Below are 20,181 nucleotides of genomic sequence, written 5' to 3' on the forward strand. Positions count from 1 at the left end.
TAACTAAAATATTTGATTAGTTGATGTTACGTTCAGACTTTTCTGGGAAAAATAGAGGACTGATCATGTCTAAAGTAACTGATTTCAATAGAGAACTGACAAGTGATGCAGTAAATCATTTATTAATAATAAAACACACGATAACTGGAAATTAAATTGACAGTCATGTTTCACAAACAAAAATCACTGTACATTATAGTACTGGAGATATAGGCAATACATATTCAGCGAAAAAATGCCAGCTGGTTCTTCAGCCATTCTTCTGTCAAATCATCAGCATTTCTTGTCTCAAAGACCTCACAGAATTAAGCAGAAAATGTCACATTAAAAATCAGTATAACAGATCACCAAACAAACTGAGACATTAACTCATCAATACTAAAGCTAGTTTGGAATATTACTTGGGTAGAAGTATCCAAGACAAATTGCACATCTAAAGATATGCATAACCCTCTAAACAAGCAGCCAGTAAACTTTGGTTAATAAATTAGGTTTTGCTGCAGATTCAATAACTCCCATTTTAACATAATGACTGTGAGCCTCAAGTTGGAAAAACTGCATGAGAGTAGAGATTTGAGAGACTGAGAAATCAGCATCTTTGTATATTTGACAGATTTTTCCATAAAATGCGTATCTAAGCAAAATTATACAGTGTATAAATATCTTATGTTTTTTTATTATATGAATATTTTAGACTATTCACCAAAGTAGCACTATATGTGATGAAGTATGGGTTCTAATTTTGTGATAATTACCTTTGTGAGCTCTGCAGCTTGGACCAGTCGATTCTTGCTGCCTGCATACATCATCTGCTGCTCTGGCTTGCACCCTATGATCAGGAAATTGTCCAATAAATAAAAAAAATCCAATAAATGCCACCTCAGTAAATTTTAAGAAGTGGATTTTAGAGGAGGAGGTATCTGTTTCTTTGGTAGTTCAGATACTCTACTAAACAGCACAATGGTTTAATCAAAGTATAAAATTTACTGTCGATTTGAGATACTGTAACTGCTTACCCATGGGACTGGAGAATATGAAGCACAGAGGGTAAGACACTCTCCCATCAGCGTGGACGTATTTGTAGCTGTAGACAATGAACTTGCATGACTGTCAAGGAACTTCAACTTATTCTTTAGAAGTAAAATACAAATGTTATTATTGCATGTTTTTGTCATTTCAGTAGATTTTGGAAATGTAGCTTATTGTTAAACTAAAGATTTTTGCTATTCATAGCACTTTCATTTAGGATATCTGGGTTGTCGCTCTGGAAGTTCTTCTCTCAATGCATCCAGTGAGATGTCCTAGAAGAAAAAGACTGTAAGTGATCTGTAAAGCAGAATGAGACAAAACTAAAGCTAATTACCAAATTTGACTTGCCTCATATTCCTCCTCGAGGATAACAAGCTGTTTCTCCATGTCTATTTTCACTAAAAAAAAAAAAAAGGTTTTTGGTTATATACATATATTCATATGGGATTTGTAATTGTTTTGATGAAGTTCCAAATGTGTTAAGAGTGTGATGTAGAAGTCACTATACATGCGTGATTACTGTGTGATACTTACTCAGAATGGCAGCATTGTTGGTCTCTTTTCGAAATCTAAACTTTTTCAGCTTCTCTTTCAAACTTTCATCCACTTCACACACGACCAGTGAGCTTGACTGCAAAAAATATGGCATAAAATGTTAGGAAAATTGTGTCAATCTAGGAAATCTTTTGATATTTTCATGTGCTCTTATGCTTCCAATAATATAAGTAGATTGGTCTACAGACTCAACATAGAAAAAAAGAAATGGGGTTAAAGACATCTGCTCTATTTGTTCATATGTAGAGGTCTCTATCCACCGTCCATGCATGTATTAAACATTCATAACTCTATTCTGACATATTGAGGGCAGGAAATGTTTTTGCAGCGATGCGCAAGAATGTAGCTTCCTGTGTAAAAGAGCAAGGGGGATGGTCGACTTGTGTCGCAATGTTTAAGGAAGAAAATATATATCTATCCACAAATACATATGAATGACAGTCCATCAGATTCAGTACATTTCAGCAGAAAAGCAAAATCTTTCAAGCAATTGCATCAGTTTCACCTACCATTCTCAAAGGATCCTTTTCTGCCTTTGTGTCTTCAGGGTGACACCGTCTTCCTGAAACAGTTTGCGACAAACTGACAGTTGCTCTCAGACTGTCAAGAGATCTTCCTTTAGATGGCACGGAGAGGGCCGACACACAGCGAGTTCATGCATCAGTACCGCTTCCTCTTTTCACCGACACAAGATGACACCAGTGTGCAAGCTCCGCTGTGGGCTGTATGGAGCAGACTGACAGACTTGCAATGCCTATAGAATGCATTAAAGTGAAAACGCACAGAGCAAACCAATACATTTTAGTATGGTGGAGGGGAGTGAAGTATTAGAGTTAAGAAATCCATACTCTCTGAAGATGGAGGTGCTCATTTTCACCATATGTTATCAGTCACTATGACTTTACTAGTAACTTTCACTTCCCATTAGCATGAGAGTGTAGACATCAAGATTTATATGAAAAAAGACAATTTTAGACTACAATGACACACCTGCAATTCAAAATGTTGCATATTTTTATTCATTTCAGTCAAAGTATAGAAACAGAATCCAACAATAAATCCAAATTTTAAAAGGTTTTGGTTCTATTATGCTGTGATAACATATGGATCACATGGCATGATAGTATTAGAAAGGATCAGGTTAGAATTATATTTTTATATTGTTTGATAACTGAAGGTGTAGATTGGTAACTTAACAGGGGATATGTTCAGTCTGAGCATGTGAAGACGCGGCCTCCTTACTTTATAACTGTCATGCACAGAAAAATCTGCAGCTGGAAAGACACAGATTTCTTTTTCTGATTAGTATATTACATTATATTAAACAAGCAACCTAAGAATACTAAAGCAAAAACACATTTTGTATTTCATGGGGAAGAAATTTGCCGCCGTATTCTCTCTAGTGGTGAAAACTTTGGACCTGCTGCAGCTCTAGTCACACACCAGTTGGTGATGTCAATGCAGCTCATTTGCAGTTTACCTCTGTGTTTTAAAGAAGTGTTTTAGCTGTTGTATATCATTATTATTGAATACATGTAAATTTATTGCTAATGGACAGACATTTACATGCATTTTGTAGACATCTTTTGGACTTTTGGGAACATGCAATTTTGTATGATTATTCATTGTATGACAGTATTTTATTGACAAATTGGATTAATCAAAAGCATAATAAAAACAGTATAGTGAAATTAAATGAATAGGCTCAGCCCTGCTTTAGTAACAGTAAGAAATGTTCTTCACCACTGAAAACCACATGTTAAACGCTTCATCCCAAAAATTACAAAACATAAGTACTACCGGTCAAAGTTTTAGAACACTTCATTTTTCTCCGTTTTTTATTGAAATTCAAGCAGTTCAAGTCCAATGAACAGTTTGAAATGGTGCAAAGTTAAGTGGTATAAAAGTAGCATTGGAGCACACTGTGGTACCATACCCTCAGGAGCATCATTTCAACAGTATTGTACCTCAGAAAGTAGTGTGTTACAATAAAAATGGTGAGGTAAAGATAATTAACAATAGAAGAGAGACAGACTATCATAATACGTATGTAAATACGTATGTATAATGTAGGTCTTTCCTCCACAGAAACTGCAAAGAAAGTCAAGGTGTCAGTGAGTACAGTTTTCTTCCCCTCCAAAAGACAGTCAAGAATTGGGGGGAAAAGGACAGGAACAGGTCTGGCAGACCCAAAGCCACAACAGAATGACAAGACAAGTTTCTGAGAGTCAACAGCTTGGTGATAGGCGGCTCACAGGACCACAGCTTAATCGTGGTCGTAGGACTTAAGTCTCAGTTTCAGCTGTGAAAAGAAGACTTGAGTTGAAGGTTTGACAGATCAAGTTGCAGCAAGAAAGCCATTGCTGGGATGCCAGAATTAAAAGAAACAGCTTTCTAGGGCAATGAAACACTGGCAATGGAAGAAGGTGTTATGGAATGATGAGTCAAAGTTTGAAAACTCTGTTTCAGCATACAGGATTTTTGTACACCATTGAGAAGGCAAAAGAATGGTTCCTCAATGTGTGGCATCTGTCAAACATGAAGGAAGAAGCATGATAGTATGGGGCTGTTTTGTTGCATCTCGGGTCGGTGACTTGTACAGAGACAGAGGCACCCTCGAGTCACGAGTGTGTTCAGCTGTTTTATCTGCCAAGATGGCTATTTTGATGAGTCAGAAGTTTATAATACTTTTTGGTTTGTAAATTTATTCCATGATTTCTTTTTAAACTTCAATTGTTATTTGGTCTACACTTTCATTCCAGAGAACAATGAGACGTTAAACTGCTTAATTTTCAATAAAACAATTTACAAAATTGGGATTTTCCAAACTTTTGGACAGTCGTGTATCCAAATACAAGCTGCATGTCTTCTTGTTATTATGCTTTTTATTTTTTTCCATGTGGTCAATGCCGATAGTACCGATACCTCCGAGGGAGGGAGCCTTTTTATTTATGACACTGTGGGCGGAACAAAACATTACGTACGTCAAGACGTATGACGTTTACCCACGTCTTACGTCAACTCAAAATCGAAGTACATTTCTCCAGGCGTACACTCCTTATTTTCTGTATTGCAATTAACATTTTTATACATAAATTCTTTACATGGTATGCTTGAAACCACAGAGGCTTGTCGCTGTAAAGGAATATCCTTAAGGAATACAACGTATGGGATCGAAGTCTACGTTTCTTTGAGCTAAGCTAGCGTTACTGCATCTTTTAGCAAAACTTGCTAGCTAAGAAGCTAGCGCTAGCACTTAGCTGTCCATAACCCACCGTCGAGCTAGCTATGCATTAGCTCATTAGCCTAGCTCGCTAACCAGTGACAACTGACAAAGGTAAACAACAAACCTTTTGAGTCCGTTTACTGTAAACCGCCACTCACATAACTTTATCCTGTTATCCAGCTACAACCTGTTGTCGATTAAAATTGGGTTTTAACGTTACTGTTTGCACCGCTAAGACTGAAGTACCAAGCGGAGAAAAGGGGCAGCAACAGCGTCAACGAAAAACAATACAAATCCTGAATCCCTCATCACAGACTAGGCCGACCAAGCTAACTCTGGCTACCCGCTATCTAATGCTTAGCTGCCGGGTGTAATGTTCGCCTGTATTAATTTATTAAACCTTGCAGGTATAACAACAACCTAACAATAGTTTCCCGACCAGAACTTGTAGTAAGACACTGAGCTTTGCTGTTTAAATAGTATTATAGTGTATATTGTTACAGGTGCTACCGTTTGCAGTGTTGAGAGTTAGCAGTTTTGACATGTAACTAATGCTAACGTTACCCTTGCTGGTTAGTGATTATGTCTGTGCTACTTGTCCTCAGTAGCGGATAAACTACATTCTAATTAGCTGTTGTAAATACTAGGCACTGATGACCCTTATTCTTTGGATAGCAGTCTGTTTTCGTGTTAAGCTTTACACTCGGCGGTATTGACCTGGTCTTTTATCTTCTTGATAACGACTTTGGCACATCTTTTGTGAATGACTTGCGCCTTTATCTTGATGACATGACTCAAGCAGGGTGAGCAAGATCAGCAGCAGTCTTTATGAAATGATGTTTATGAGCAAAAGAGTACCTCAAACAACACCAATGGATTGATTTGATGTTTTATATATCGCTCTTATTTTATTTAATTTGGACTTGTAAGGTGAATTATGCACTATTTCGGAGCAGGTATCAACTCAACTTTGATGCTGCATTCTTTATCACTGCCATTCTTTGAATATCACAAGAGACTGTTGTTCTATATTGAGTGTTTGTGTCACAACCTTTAATTGATGTGTTATTTGTGTGACTTAATGATAAAAGGTCCGTTTCCCAGTGTCAGTTCAGTATTTCCTTCACTGAAAGTGATGATGTGTCTAAATCATCTGAGAAAAATTATGACTCGTCTGTCTGCAAATTTTGGGTAGCAAACTATGTTCTCAAATATTTACAGAACTGTCCGAAGATCACTGGAAGATGATGAATAGATTTAATCCCCGAAACCAGTCATCTTCATATTTATACAAGCAATTTGTGAATATTGCTTTGAATAGAATTTTAAAATTGAAGTAGACCTTGGTTGATTGCCGTCGAAGAATTTTCACTTTGTATGTTTGTTGATTTAATACAGATGATGTGATCCTGAACATGCCAGAGTGAAAAAAAAGCTTTTCCTGTTTGTGTCATTACCTGCTACAGTTGACACACACTTTCAGCATCAAGACATCTTCCCAGAAATCCACACGGCATCCCTGTCTGCAGTTCCTTGTGCACCTGAACCATGTGAGGGCCCCTCGGTCCAGTCTGAGGGGATCCCAGGACTGTTGAAAATTCAACCCCGCTGTGCGGGGCTGGACTCATCCTGTCTGTGTCTAAGAGAGCAGCCTTTCCAGTTTCCCTCAGCCCTTCCACACATTCCTGTTCTCCTTACTGAGGAGACACGCCATGATGTTCAGAGACCAAGTAGGTATCCTCACAGATTGGTTCAAAGGCTGGAATGAGTGTGAACAGACGGTGGCACTGTTGTCCCTCCTGAAGAGGGTGTCCCGCACCCAAGCTCGCTTCCTACACATCTGCCTTGAACACTGGCTGGCAGACTGCACCGAGATCCACATCCTTGAAGCCGAGGCCAACAATGCAGGTAGCTGAGAGTCTAAGCGTCATTATATATTATTGATTATTTATGATTATGAGACAGTGCAATTTCAGTTTCTAAAATTGAGGAAGGCTTATTTTGAACAAGTGATAAAACATTAATCAGTTGTAAAATTCTCTGTCCTTTGTCATTAGCAATCGTCAGCCAGTGGCATCAGGAGCCAAAAGAGAAAGTGGTGTCCTTGCTGTTGTCCCATCTGCCACTGCTGCAGCCACGTAATAGTGAGGCCAAATGTGAGTACATGAAACTGCTGCAGAAGGTGTTGAGTCACACGATTGAGAGTAGCCTGTTTGTGGAAGAAAGCAGACAGCTGTTGTCTTACGCACTCATCCACCCTGCCACCACACTGGATGACCGCACCTCTCTGGCCATGTGGCTAAACCACCTGGAGGAGCACCTTTCCGGTGGCTATGCACCTCGGCCCCCATCCAGCCCATACCATCCACGCCAGGGCTCAGATGAATGGCCCAGCTCTGCTGAGGCTCTGGACCCTGGCCATGCTTGGCACGACAAGTCCCCTTCATCCAGCACGTCTCCAGCAGGCCAGAATGGACACATGCCTTTCCCAGGTGGGATGTCCTCACCTATTAACAGCAATAACACAGGTAAAATTTCTCATTCATTGCTTATTTTCAGTTGAGGAGAATACATGGGCTAGAAAATAGTTTGGAAGGAACATATGAGATAGGTCCATTGTGGATATACCTATGTTCTGCAAACAGTGTGCATTTAGTTAAAATTGTTAGTGATTTTAATGTTTTGTTTCTTGGGCATACAGTTATTTCTGTTGTTATTGCTCATATGTGTTTCATTTTCCTGCCAGGTCTGAGTGGGCAGATGCAACCCAGCCCTCTGAAGAAGTCCATGTCCATTATTCCTTCCAGTCCTCAGGCTTGTGGCTCTGAGTGGGTCAGCCAAGATGACGCAGGGGGCAGACAGAATTTCATTCCAACAGACCACGCACCCCTTTCGCCCCAGAGCAGTGTAGCCTCTTCAGGCAGTGAGCAGACAGAAGACCAGGGCTCTGCTCGTAACACCTTCCAGGAGGATGGCAGTGGCATGAAAGGTCAGAGTTCATTACTGTACCGAGTCTTGGCAACTCCCAGCATTTGGCTCTGGTTAAAGCCGTGGCCAGCCAACACCTGCGGTGAGATTTTCCAAAATATCTCACTTTTTTTTTTTTTACATTTTTTCCCCAATTTGTCTTAGATGTTCCTGCATGGTTGAAGAGTCTCCGCCTTCATAAATATGCATCACTTTTCTCCCAGATGACCTACGAGGAGATGATGATTCTCACAGAGCAGCACCTGGAGTCGCAGGTTTTTAAGCCTCCCTTTTACATACAATGGGGCCAGGCTTTGATTATTCTACACTCCTTATCAATTGTGAACATTATTGTCCTCAGACCTGATACATCAACTCTCAATGAGGCATGAAATTAAACAACGCACCCTACAGTTATATTGAGCCAGTCACACATACAAATGGTGCGATTTTGCGTCTGCCCCTTGGCTTTAATGAAACAGATGGTGATTAGGTTTGTTATTTAGGAACTGTATAAATTGCCCCGTGTTCCCATGAGAAATGACTTGCCTGCTTCTCATGCCATCTTGTTATTTTCTATCTCTCCTTTTTAGAACGTCACTAAAGGAGCGCGGCATAAGATTGCCTTGAGTATCCAGAAACTGCGAGAGAGGCAAAGTGTACTCAAGTCTTTAGAAAAGGTAATTCAGATGGGAGGATAATGTTCTTCTAATGCAAAAAAAGGAGACAACTGTGTTTTTTCCTGATGAATTTTCACTCCCGCTGATCAGAAATACACTTGAATATGTTCTCGGCAATGATCATGTGACACTTGATGGAGGTCCATCAGGAAATTCCCATTCTGCTTGTTGGCATAGAAACAGAGCTGGTGGGGATTCAGTGTCTTCTCCTAAAACTTTTCATTGGAGCAAATGTTTGCTGTACTAAAGCTTAAATCCAGATTTACACAGTGGATATTGTTCTGTCTACTCACAACATCTCCCGTATACTCAAATTTTTTTTTAACTGAATAGCTTAGACACTATATAATGCTCATGTTGTCATCTCTTATAAGGATATTTTGGAAGGGGGAAATCTGCGTAACGCCCTCCAGGAGCTGCAGCAGATCATTATAACACCCATTAAGGCCTACAGTCCTCCCAGTGCAGTACATCCTGCCTCAGACACCAACGCCTCCCCTTCGGAAGCCACAAAACCTGGAGCAGACAAAGAGCCGGCCTCAGAGGGCTTCCAGTCCCACAACCCACCTCCCTGTGATGGAGACTCCTCAGTCACACCCATCTCAGATGGTGACATTGCTGGACAGTTCACCCGTGTTATGGGTAAAGGTAAGAATGTGATGGTTTTTTTTTTATCCCTCAAGTTGGATGTAGATTGTATACAAAATTGGTGGTTATCTCATTTGTCTTGATAAGAAAGTATTTTCTAACTTGAACACATACAGTCAACAGTATAAGAAAGTACTGTAATAAAACACATGTAGGTTCATGTCAATATTTATCAAAAACACTTTACAAATGATTCATTTTCACCTACACGTATTATTTCAAATGTGCAGATATACTTCACATTTATCATTTTTAGTGAACAATAATATTTTCTTTTTGTTTCAGTGTGCACCCAGCTGCTGGTATCAAGGCCAGATGAGGAAAATATCAGCTGTTACCTTCAACTGATTGAGAAGTGTCTGATACATGAGGTAAGAAGCTGCTGAACCATTAAATTTGCTGAACATATGCACTTAATTTGTGCAGTAATGCCTTTTTAGAAAGAGGAAATCTGTCAAAGACCATCGATATCTTTTTCGATAACATAAAGCTCGCCTTTTCCTTGAAAAATCACAAATTCAGAAATCATCTCCAGAACGTTTGCTAATGTGCTTTGAAAATCTGATGCCTTTTTTCTTCTGCTGTCTTGCGCTGCCTTTCAGGCGTTCACAGAAACTCACAAGAAAAGGCTGGTGTCCTGGAAGCAGCAGGTCCTCAAACTGCTCCGCCTGTTTCCTCGGAAAGCTATGCTGGACATGCCTGTGTACCGACAGAAAGGGTGAGATTGCTGGCCTTCTTGTACCTTTGATCTCCTTCTTTAGCGTGAGAGATGTCACACCAGCTGAATGTAACACTCTCCCTGCACTCATCCTTCATCTAACTGTTGCTTTGATTCTCTTTTCTTTCCCTTCTCCCTTTCACTTTCTGTTTCTCATTAAAATCATTACTATAATTTTGTGTGAGATAGCTTCAGCAGTCGAACGTGCAGTTCCCTCAGCTCTCATTGATTTCTAATATAAGTTTCTTTTCTGTTTGTTTTGTTACTCCAGCTGGACGTATGGGTCTAACTCCCTCCCCACAGCAGGTTCTGTGAGTGGAGGTGTAGGGCGGCGGGGCCAAAGGCAGTTCCAAATGACCCCTCGTGGACTCCCAGCTGGGCGCATGTGTCTTCCGGGTGGGATCGGCGGAGCGTCTCCACGCCACACTCTCACTAATCCTGCATTACCAGGCCAGGGTAGACAGGTCAGTATTCCTGTTAGTGGCTGGATTTTTCAACATCCCTTTGCTACATAAGTTGCTTTAACTTGCTGACAGATATATCATGTACATTGTATCAAGAAGGTCAATTATTTAAACAATTGTGGGTTATTTATCTCTTTGGTGTGTTTTGATGAATTTTTATAAGTTGTAGGAATTGTTTATGTGCTTAAGGATGACCTGATAGCTTAAAGTTAATACAAATAATTAAAACTACATGTATATTTGTGGACTTGAATATTTTTAAGAATTTTTCTCTTTCTTCCAGTCTGTCTAAAGGTATTAACCCACATCATGGCATGCTTAAGCAGTCATAATACATCGTAAACAATACTTGTTCTGAAAGTGAAAAAACAGGAATTTAATCAGTATACTCCTCGCAGTAAAAGGGATTTGGCATTATTGTTTAATATGGTATGATTTTTTTTAATGACTTAGCTGAAAGATAAGCAATCCGTGTTAGCCTCCCTGAATAATTGATCGTTTGTTTGATTGAGAACTTGTGTTTTCCTCTGCAGAACCTGTGGTTTGCCAACCCTGGGGGCAGTAACAGCATGCCAAGCCAGAGTCGCAGCTCTGTGCAGCGAACCCACTCGCTCCCTGTCCACACTTCCCCACAAACCATGCTCATGTTCCAGCAGCAAGGTAAAGTACAAGTCAAGCCTCTTTTATTTTTCATTGACATGCATATGTGCACTCACGCGCGCTATTCCCGGCCTTGTTCACCTGTGAAGAGAACATACTCTGTGCCAGCATGTTACTGCAACCATCTTTCCTGTTCAGCTTTTACAATGTTTAGTGTTACCTACATGTTGCTTATCTAGAAATCACTTCATTTTGAAAGTAAAATGATCAGTTTTAGCTCATCAGGAGATATTTAATGGAATTGAGATTCATTGGTTCTGGTGGATTTGACAGTGAGCAACACAAGCTACACAACTTTGTAAATACATTTCAAAATTTTTAGAAAGACACCGCTATGGATTGGTCAGATGCCAGAATACACAGAATAGAGGACTACTCTCCCTCTGTGCCAAGGACAAAATAACAAGACAGCTTAGCAGCATGTTGCAGTAAACAATCTGTCGCCTCGTGCAATATACATAACCTCTCGGTTGCCTTGTCTTGTGTGCCAGATGCCACACACGAGCATTGCAAATTTACCTGTAATAGCTCTATCATGTTTTAACAGAGACAACCTAGGACATTTCCATAACAGAGCAGTCTGTGTGAATGCCAAAAATCCACTTTATAAACATATGAACCCTGCAGAGTTACTGTTTTCATGCCCACTGATACAGGCTGTATCCTCTTCATGCAGTTATGTTATGAATTATATAGAAAACCAGAAATATGAATAATTAAGTGTGGCATATATAGTAGAAGATTTTTATTTCACACTAACCCCTGAAGACTGCCACAAGGTCATAGACCATGTTTCCTTCTTCACTGTGTTTAAGATGGCTGCTGCTAGTGCTTTGCTGTTGAAAGCTTCCCTTTTGTTGCACTGACCTCTCTAAGCTGGCACATTCTCCACAACAAACTGTCCCCGATATCATGTTGTTTTGTTCATTGCACTGTTTTCTGGAAACAGCACTTCAGTTACTAGTAGTGACATGTCTAGCACTAACAAATCATGCAGTGTTCACCTTGTTGTTTTCAAAGTTTACTGTAGCAAATGATAGTAAAATAAGGATTTAGAACAAAAAGTATGAAAATAGACCAAAATAGTCAAGATACTGGAAGGACTTCCCTTGAATGAGTGCTAGTACATTCCTGGTTCTCTATTTTGTTAAAAATGTGTCCTCCAGTAAAAGGACAGCGGTATTATGACATTGTTTTCTCTGGGTGCTCCAAAGGCTTCTGGTTTAAAGCTGTCTAGGTATCGCTGTTTTGTGAGTGAGTTTAACGATCAGCCAAGGGTCAACTGAACACCCAAATGGTCACTGCTGTCTGGTGCACTGAGGTTTCACTTTCCAAGCTCACTCTTGCTCTGCCCTTTCTCTGATCAGTATTATGTATCAGGTCTGCATTTACTTGAGACAGATTGAATTTTACACCTGACACCCGAATGCATTGAGCGCATCTTAAGTGACAACTTGTGATCACAGTTTGGTTTGTAAACAAGTGAAATACTGTAAACTCTGTTCTTAGTCTCTAACAAACCGTAGCACCAGGAAAGAGGGTCTCAACCGCTTAGGTGTACTGACAGATCACACTGTGTGCATACATATTAGGCAAGGGAATATTCTGACCTAATCATTATTTCTAGCCACGTTTTCCAAGTCCAAACCATATCACCTTGAATGCTTACTGCATTTAAGCATTTTCGGATGTTATGTATTTGTTTAATGACGGAGGTGTGACCTGTAGGGATGAACATCTTATGTCAAGACAGGCATGATAATTAGGCGGCTTCATTCCCTCTAGTGGAATGGGCCAGAAAGATGTATTTAACACTGAATAGTTAAAAAATCGTAAAGTGCCTTTCAGACAAATTCCCTAATCTTGACATAGTGTGACAACCGGATAATCAAACATTCTGTTGCAAATAGTTGCTAGAGGTGCAAAATCAGAGGAAAAAAGCCACAAATTAACTGCCAAAGACTTGAGGAAAATGAAACTCAAAGCTGCCAGAGACATGCTATCCTCCATTGCCACTAAATACCAGAACTGTGACCTACCTGGAGTGTCGAGAAGTACAAAGTGTGTGCCAGGTGTTCAGACATGAAGCCAAGGTGAGGAAGACTGAAACATGGCTAGCACTGAACGAGACTCACAAGTGCAAGCATCAAGATTGGGCAAAAAATACCTGCAGAGAGATTTTCCAAGGGTTTGATCGACAGATGAAATGAAAGTGTCTCTTGATGGAGCAGATGGATGGGCCCGTGGCTAGATCATTAATGAACACAGGGCATCACTTCAAGTCAGGCACTTGCAATGTGGAGGAGGGTTGGTATGGACTGTGATCATTAAGGAAGAGTTACTTGGACCTTGGCAGGGCGTAGACGGACTCAAAGTCGATTCCGAAACCTACTGCCAGCTTCTGGAAAATGCTTTCTTTTAAGCAGTGATACTGGAAGAAGTCCACAGCATTCAAGATGGCCATGATCTTTATGCAGTCCAGTGCATCAAAGTATTTCACTGCTTGGCTGGCCAGCAAAAGCTTCAAAGATGCCTGCATAATACCTCGGCATCCCCTTTCACGCCTGACTTAAATCCTACTGAGAATTTGTGGGCCCTTGTTAAATGTGAGATATACAGTCAGAGAAGACAGTGCACATCTTAGAACAGTGAAAGCTGATCATGAACTGTGAAAAAAAACAAGACTTCATGGATGGAAGGATCATTGCAATAATTGAAAAGAAGGGTGGCTGAATATTTTTCAGAAATAAAATTACTTAATTGGCATTTTGTACTATTTAAATTGTTGTACTTTGTTGAGCAGTTAGGAACAGAAAAGGGAGATGGGAAAAATTGTATTTGTCTTATCCATTAATGATTCTGTACCCTAATAATTGTGTTTTTGTAACATTAACATATCCCATAAGAAAGACAAACTCACTTTTTCTTTTCTAGCGATTTGCGTTCGACGTTCACTAACATTCAGGATCGACTGAGAGCACTGAATTTGTTGAACAATAAACTTATCCTGCGTTTGCCCGATACTTTCACACACAGTGTACATTTAAATCAAATGGCTTCATGTGACATATTTGAAATTACTTAGATACAGGGTTAGATAGTGTGATTACACTGTAACCTCGTGAAATACGTGCAAACATTGTCTGTAGTGTAAACTATGCTGTGTTTTGTTTGTTTTGCCAGTAGAACTACTCCTTCCATTTACACTCGAGGTCAAAAGTTTACATACACTTGTAAAGAGCATAATGTCATGGCTCTCTTGAGTTTCCAGTTATTTCTACAACTCTGATTTTTCTCTGATAGTGATTGGAACAGATACTTCTTTGTCACAAAAAACATTCATGAAGTTTGGTTCTTTTATGACTTTATTATGGGTTAACAGAAAAAGTGACCAAATCTGCTGGGTCAAAAATATACATACAGCAACATGAATTAGCAATTTTGGTGACTTAGAAAGTTGTGTCAATGAAATGAGCTTCATAGCATTGCTTCTTGTGAGTGATTATGAGTGAGTACAGCTGGTTACTTCTCTGAGGCCATTTAAATAGGGCTCAGTGGATACAAATGCCCACAAACGCTAGAACGGGAACGTCAAAGGAGCTGAGCACGGAGCTGAAAAAGTGAATCATTGACTTGAACAAGTCAGGAAAGTCACTTGGAGCCATTTCAAAGCAGCTGCAGGTCCCAAGAGCAATAGTGCAAACAATCGGATTCGTAAGTATAAAATGCATGGCACTGTTTTGTCACTGCCACGATCAGGAAGAAAATGCAAGCTATCACCTGCTGCTCAGAGAAAATTGGTCAGGAGGGTTAAGAGTCAACCGAGAACCACCAAAAAGCAGATCTGCCAAGAATTAGAAGCTACTGGAGCACAGGTGTCAGTGTCCATGGTCAAGCGTGTTTTGCATTGCCATGGACTGAGAGGCTGCCGTGCAAGAAGGAAGTCCTTGCTCCAAAAGCGACACCTTAAGGCTCAACTGAAGTTTGCTGCTGATCACATGGACAAAGATAAGACCTTCTGGAGGAAAGTTCTGTGGTCAGACGAAACAAAAATCGAGCTGTTTGGCCACAATGCCGAGCAATATGTTTGGAGGAGAAAAAGTGAGGCCTTTGACCCCAAGAACACCATGCCTACCGTCAAGCACGGTGGTGGTAGTATTGCTGTGGAGTTGTTTTGCTGCCCATGAAACTGGTGCTTTACAGAGAGTAAATGGGATAATGAAGAAGGAGGCTTACCTTCAAATTCTTCAAGATAACCTAAAATGATCAGCCCAAAGGTTGAGTCTTGGCCACAGTTGGGTGTTCCAACAGGACAGTGACCCCAAACACACATCAAAAGTGGTAATGGAATGGCTAAATCAGGCTAAATTTAGGTTTTAGAATGGCCTTACCAAAGTCCTGACTTAAACCCCATTGAAAACATGTGGACAATGCTGAAGAAACAAGTCCATGTCAGAAAGCCAACAAATTTAACTGAACTGCACCGATTCTGTCAAGAGGAGCGGTTTAAAGATTCCACCAGAAGCTTGTGGATGGCTACCAAAAGCATCTAATTAAAGTGAAAATGGCCAAGGGACGTGTAACCAAATATTAGCATTGCTGTATGTATATTTTTGACCCAGCAGATTTGGTCACTTTTTCTGTTAACCCATAATAAAGTCATAAAAGAACCAAACTTCATGAATGTTTTTTGTGACAAAGAAGTATCTGTTCCAATCACCCTATCAGAGAAAAATCAAGAGTTGTTAAAATAACTGGAAACTCAAGAGAGCCATGACATACACTTCTTTACAAGTGTATGTAAACTTTTGACCTCGACTGTAGTATCAATCATCTCTTTGTCAAATTGTTATCAGGCGAACAGAATAGCTGAACATCACATTAACATAATGATAGTTCTTGCACACATTAGCCACATAATGCCTACTTGCGTCCTGATAATGGAAATAGCTATTTGTAAGTGAAATTTGCATGCTGCTCTTCTTTGGACATCTGTGTCTGTTCAGAGAGAAAAATACAGTTTCTTTTGTACACTTATTGTGGGTTAAAAGAAAGGCAGTCATATTGACAGCAAAATGTAATTCATAATGTTCCTGTGGACTGACACTGTTTTGACTCATTTCCTCAGATTGCCAAGTTCCAGGTGCTGACCTGGAGATCAACCCCACGCTGGAGTCACTGTGCCTCAGTATGACGGAGCATGCCTTAGGGGGTAAGTGTCCTCTATGGCTCTGTACTAAATAAGCCAGTGGCTGACAAACATCACACAGCTACCAACTAGACAACACCACTGTATTGGATAGTGTATCTAGGTGAGGAGAGAAAGGACTCAATGATCAGTGACTGCCCATCAGGGAAAGCAACACATACGACTTTGTTCACAACCAATTTTCTCTATGCAAACAGGGTTGATGACTTTTCTAATTTATATTTCTCTAGGTATATTTGTGTCTTAAAATTTAATAAGATTTAAATTATGCAATATCATTAGTCTGGTCACAGGCTCAGTGCCTCTTTGTTATTTTATTGTCTCAAGTGTTTGTGAGATGACATTTGGGGAAATTGAATTGTTTTCCTTTATTTGCCAGAGACATGTAAAGTTATTGATGTCTTTTTAATGCTTGTTCAGTCTTAAAGTATATTTACCAGCCTACTTTGGCTCAATTTCTGGTTGTCTAGTGTATCTCCCACACACTTATTTGTGTATCGATGTGAACCTACTTAAATCAAAGTTGAAACTTGACACTTCAACGTAGTATTCATTATATTATTTCAAATTGAATATGGTAAAGGATTCATAGAACAAAAGATGTGTAGCTGTCCAGATAATTATAGTCTGGATTGTAGATTGTTCCATTCAACAGGAAGGTGTATTTTCCCAGCTTGTGGAACAAGCTATTACATACCAAAAAATACCAGTAATAAATATAACAAATGCTATATCCAGTGGCTGTAATGCCATAAAAATGCTTGAATAGAATTAAATGAATGTAAAAATTTGCGGACTTATAAAAAAGCATCAGTAACTTTTTCTGCCCCTGCAAAGGAGAGAAAGCAGCAGTTCTCTCAATCAGTGAAGGTGCCCATTTTAAGGATGAAATGTGTATAATGCAGTACATTTTATGGTTGTAAATGCCTTGAGACATACTTATTTTCAATTTTCTTTTCAGATGGAACAGACCGGACATCAACAATATGAGAAGAAGAAAGGAAAAAATACACTTCAGTTGAGGCCTGTTCAGTTCCTCATCACCCAGCACAAAGATATACGTATGCTTCAGAAAACCAGGCAAAGCAGTCACTACAAAATGACAAAAAAACTGTGTATATGTTCTCTAATATTTTTGTACTTTATTATATACAACTAAGTTTATTAAAAATGGAATACAGATGATTATTATATTGCAAGGACAGAGAAAAAGGTTAACTTGTGCAAACTGCTCCATGTCACCTGCAGGACTGTGGCATGATGTGCAGAGGCTAAGTTTGCCATGGTGAGAGACAAACAGTGGAATGGTGCTGTCTTAAAGGGGTTCTGCCCTATGAATTACTCTTCTTTTCCTTCTGCCTTGGAACAAGGCTTTCTATCCAAAACACACTGACAACCACAGCCCCACCACCACTTAATGTGTAGGTTCAGAAAATTTGCTGCCAGAAGTAAGGCACTTTCATGAAATTTTCCTTGATATTAGCACTAAACTGTATTTTGGCCGAGGACACACTCACTGAGGTTCCACTTGTAAACAGGTGTGGATGTGCAGACACCAATACACTTCTTGTCCAACCTAATTGTTCTTTAATCAGTGCTAATCAGGGATTGTGTTGGTTGAAACTTGGACAGCTTTCCTTGGCTCTTCTTGTCGTCTCTAGAGAACATGTTTCTGTGGCAAAGGCAAGAGAGGGAGGACAAAAAGGGTTTAGGAAAAGCTTGTAGTTCAACCGTAGGCATACCTTTTGTCTTGGTGGTTTTCCCTGAGCAAATAGTCAAAGTAGAAGTGACTGTCCTCCTCTAAACTTCTACAAAGCCAAAGAGAAGGGTTGTGCGATTGTTAATTTGAGAAAGATATTTGTAGTGAAATGCAACAGAATGATATAATTTTTTCTTTTAAAAGAACAGCGGTTTGAAGAATTTATGCCAGCTGCAATTTGTCTGTTATTTTATGCCCTACTACATAAATGATGATGAATCTCATTTTGTGCCGAGGAATCCCTCGAGGGGTAAGGGCTGGGGAGGTTTGTACTGTGAGAGCTGATTTGATATTGCATTGATAAAAAGCGAGGAGGGCAGAGTGTTTTCAATTTACACTCTAATGCTGGGTGAAAAAACTAAATGAAACTCATCTCAACCCTCTGGCCCCCTTATGATTGGCTTTGGAAAATGAAGCCTGATCTTGCAGTAAAATGCTCTGGAGCGCAGTGCCTCACCCTCGCAGTGCCCTCTTCCTCAAATGGCCAATGTGATGATTTGATGAATCATACTTTTCAAGGTGCTTGACGATGTCCATATTTTTCTGTTTGTGTCTCAGTGTGTTTCAGTCTCAGAACCCTAACATTATCATGTGGTATCAGTGTTGAATCAAAAACTGTCTTATACAGCCTCTGTCTGTGAATGTGGCAGAGCCGGAGGTGCATGTATGTGTAATATGGTCTTAACTTTTTGATCACTTTTGGTTGCATCATAAGGCAGGGATAACCATTCACATATTATTTCAGCAGAGCCATAGGAGGTCTGTCCTAGTAAAGATGGTTATTTACAGATATCTTTTCCAATTGTATTTTTTACTCTCCCTTGATATTGATAACTTATGCTTATTTTCTATAATCGCATGTTTTGCCACACTAATACAGCACTGTTGTAGATAGAGGACATGGTGGTTGATGGTGCCCAGTGTCACCAACAGCTAGAGAGCAGAAATCTTGCAACTAATGTTGTATGTCTATATCGCCTAAATGTCACTGTTTACATCTCTCTGGGATAATGCCCAATTCATGTTATGTGATGTCATGAATAATCCATTGTCTCACTATGTAACACATTAAAGAACTGAAGCCTTCTCACTCATGAGCTGGCTGGGTAGAGCCTGAAAACAAAAAGTCTTCTACCCCCCCAATCCGTGGACTCCATATGAGTCTCAGTAGATTTTTTTTTTCCAAGTGATACCTGTATGAGGCGTGTAACACCTGCTTTTTTGGGTCATGCGGTGACAAAGAATAGCTCCTCTGGCCTTGTGATTAAACCGTTAGCTGTCATGTCCTGATAAACTGTTCAAGTGGTGCCTGAAAATGCTCAGCTCCAGCATCTTCAATATGTTTGTTTTAAAAATGATCTCAAGAAGTATTCTAGTCATGGTTTTCTTCAGAGCAGGCTCTTGGATAGATCTGACTTAGTAAAAGCATCACACTCATGCCCGCAAAAAGGACTTCAGTGAGTTACCGATGCTGGCTTTAAGACTCAGCTCTCTTATTTTTTTGAACTATTCACTATACTGTATATCAACTGTGTTATGTTACAAATGGCTCAGATTATCCTTTTCATGGTCTCTGTTGCTTTGGAAAGCCTGCTTATTACAGTTACAGAGGTACAATGCGGCAGATTTCGACAAATGTGTGTTGTTGATGATTTTGCAGCAGGGGATGACAATGCTTATCTGAGCCACAAATGATGTGATTATGAGTAAACGGAACACTAATAACAGGCCAAGGAATATGTTTACTCCATGTTTACATTCCAATGATACGTGAAATGAGTTGGGAAATGCACTTCATAACTTCAGCCTGGTGTATTTGAAGATACCAAGCATCCACTAGGAGGTACAGAGCCTGTGTCATATGGAGACGTCTACCAAGTGGTCCTGAGATCATGTTAATGTCCCTGCCAGGCTTAGTTATCGAATTAATGCAGCCAGCTGTAGGCTACACTGCACATATATGTCTTGTACAATTTATATTTAATTCTAATAACTCCCCCTCTCCAGACATTTTCTAATATTTTATGAACCTTTTTGCATCACATGCTTACACTCTACTTTTTTACTGTCACTCATATGTGTGAATGGTCTGAAGTGCAACATCCGTCGGATCATTGACAGTCCAAATAAAGAGGTTCAGTTCTTTTTGCAACTTCACTTGTGCCCTTTGTTTGTGTCCATTCACTTTGTTACACATTAGCAGTTGGAAAAAACTCGGTAGTCATTTTTTATTGCGCTTATTCATGAATTACAGATGTCCTTCATG

General features: G+C 39.7%; 2 protein-coding genes across 5 annotated transcripts; one reads left to right on the forward strand and one right to left on the reverse strand.

Moving 5' to 3' along the window:
• Positions 1 to 106: 106 nt before the first annotated feature.
• gmfg (glia maturation factor, gamma) lies at positions 107 to 5,067 on the reverse strand. Its single transcript, XM_022211284.2, has 8 exons — positions 4,935 to 5,067; positions 2,094 to 2,338; positions 1,564 to 1,660; positions 1,378 to 1,427; positions 1,252 to 1,301; positions 1,017 to 1,099; positions 756 to 829; positions 107 to 296 (listed from the first exon to the last, which is right to left on the reverse strand). Exons 2-8 carry the CDS (start codon positions 2,094 to 2,096, stop codon positions 225 to 227), a joined length of 429 nt encoding a protein of 142 aa, XP_022066976.1. The 5' UTR covers positions 2,097 to 2,338; positions 4,935 to 5,067; the 3' UTR covers positions 107 to 224.
• LOC110963103 (protein Smaug homolog 2) lies at positions 4,584 to 20,072 on the forward strand. Of its 4 annotated transcripts, none has more exons than XM_022211304.2 (13): positions 4,585 to 4,921; positions 6,209 to 6,718; positions 6,868 to 7,338; positions 7,557 to 7,799; positions 7,943 to 8,052; positions 8,371 to 8,457; positions 8,832 to 9,105; positions 9,391 to 9,476; positions 9,708 to 9,823; positions 10,095 to 10,287; positions 10,821 to 10,947; positions 16,076 to 16,159; positions 17,118 to 20,072. In XM_022211304.2, exons 2-13 carry the CDS (start codon positions 6,523 to 6,525, stop codon positions 17,144 to 17,146), a joined length of 2,016 nt encoding a protein of 671 aa, XP_022066996.1. In that variant the 5' UTR covers positions 4,585 to 4,921; positions 6,209 to 6,522; the 3' UTR covers positions 17,147 to 20,072. The 4 variants fall into 4 exon arrangements, with proteins under 4 accessions (XP_051813805.1, XP_022066996.1, XP_022066988.1 ...); XM_022211296.2 differs by having other exon boundaries at positions 6,277 to 6,718; XM_022211313.2 differs by having other exon boundaries at positions 6,277 to 6,718; positions 6,868 to 7,302.
• The last annotated feature ends 109 nt before the right edge of the window (positions 20,073 to 20,181 follow it).

The sequence above is a fragment of the Acanthochromis polyacanthus genome, chromosome 13 (assembly GCF_021347895.1).
Source record: "Acanthochromis polyacanthus isolate Apoly-LR-REF ecotype Palm Island chromosome 13, KAUST_Apoly_ChrSc, whole genome shotgun sequence".
Classification (NCBI taxonomy): domain Eukaryota; kingdom Metazoa; phylum Chordata; class Actinopteri; family Pomacentridae; genus Acanthochromis; species Acanthochromis polyacanthus.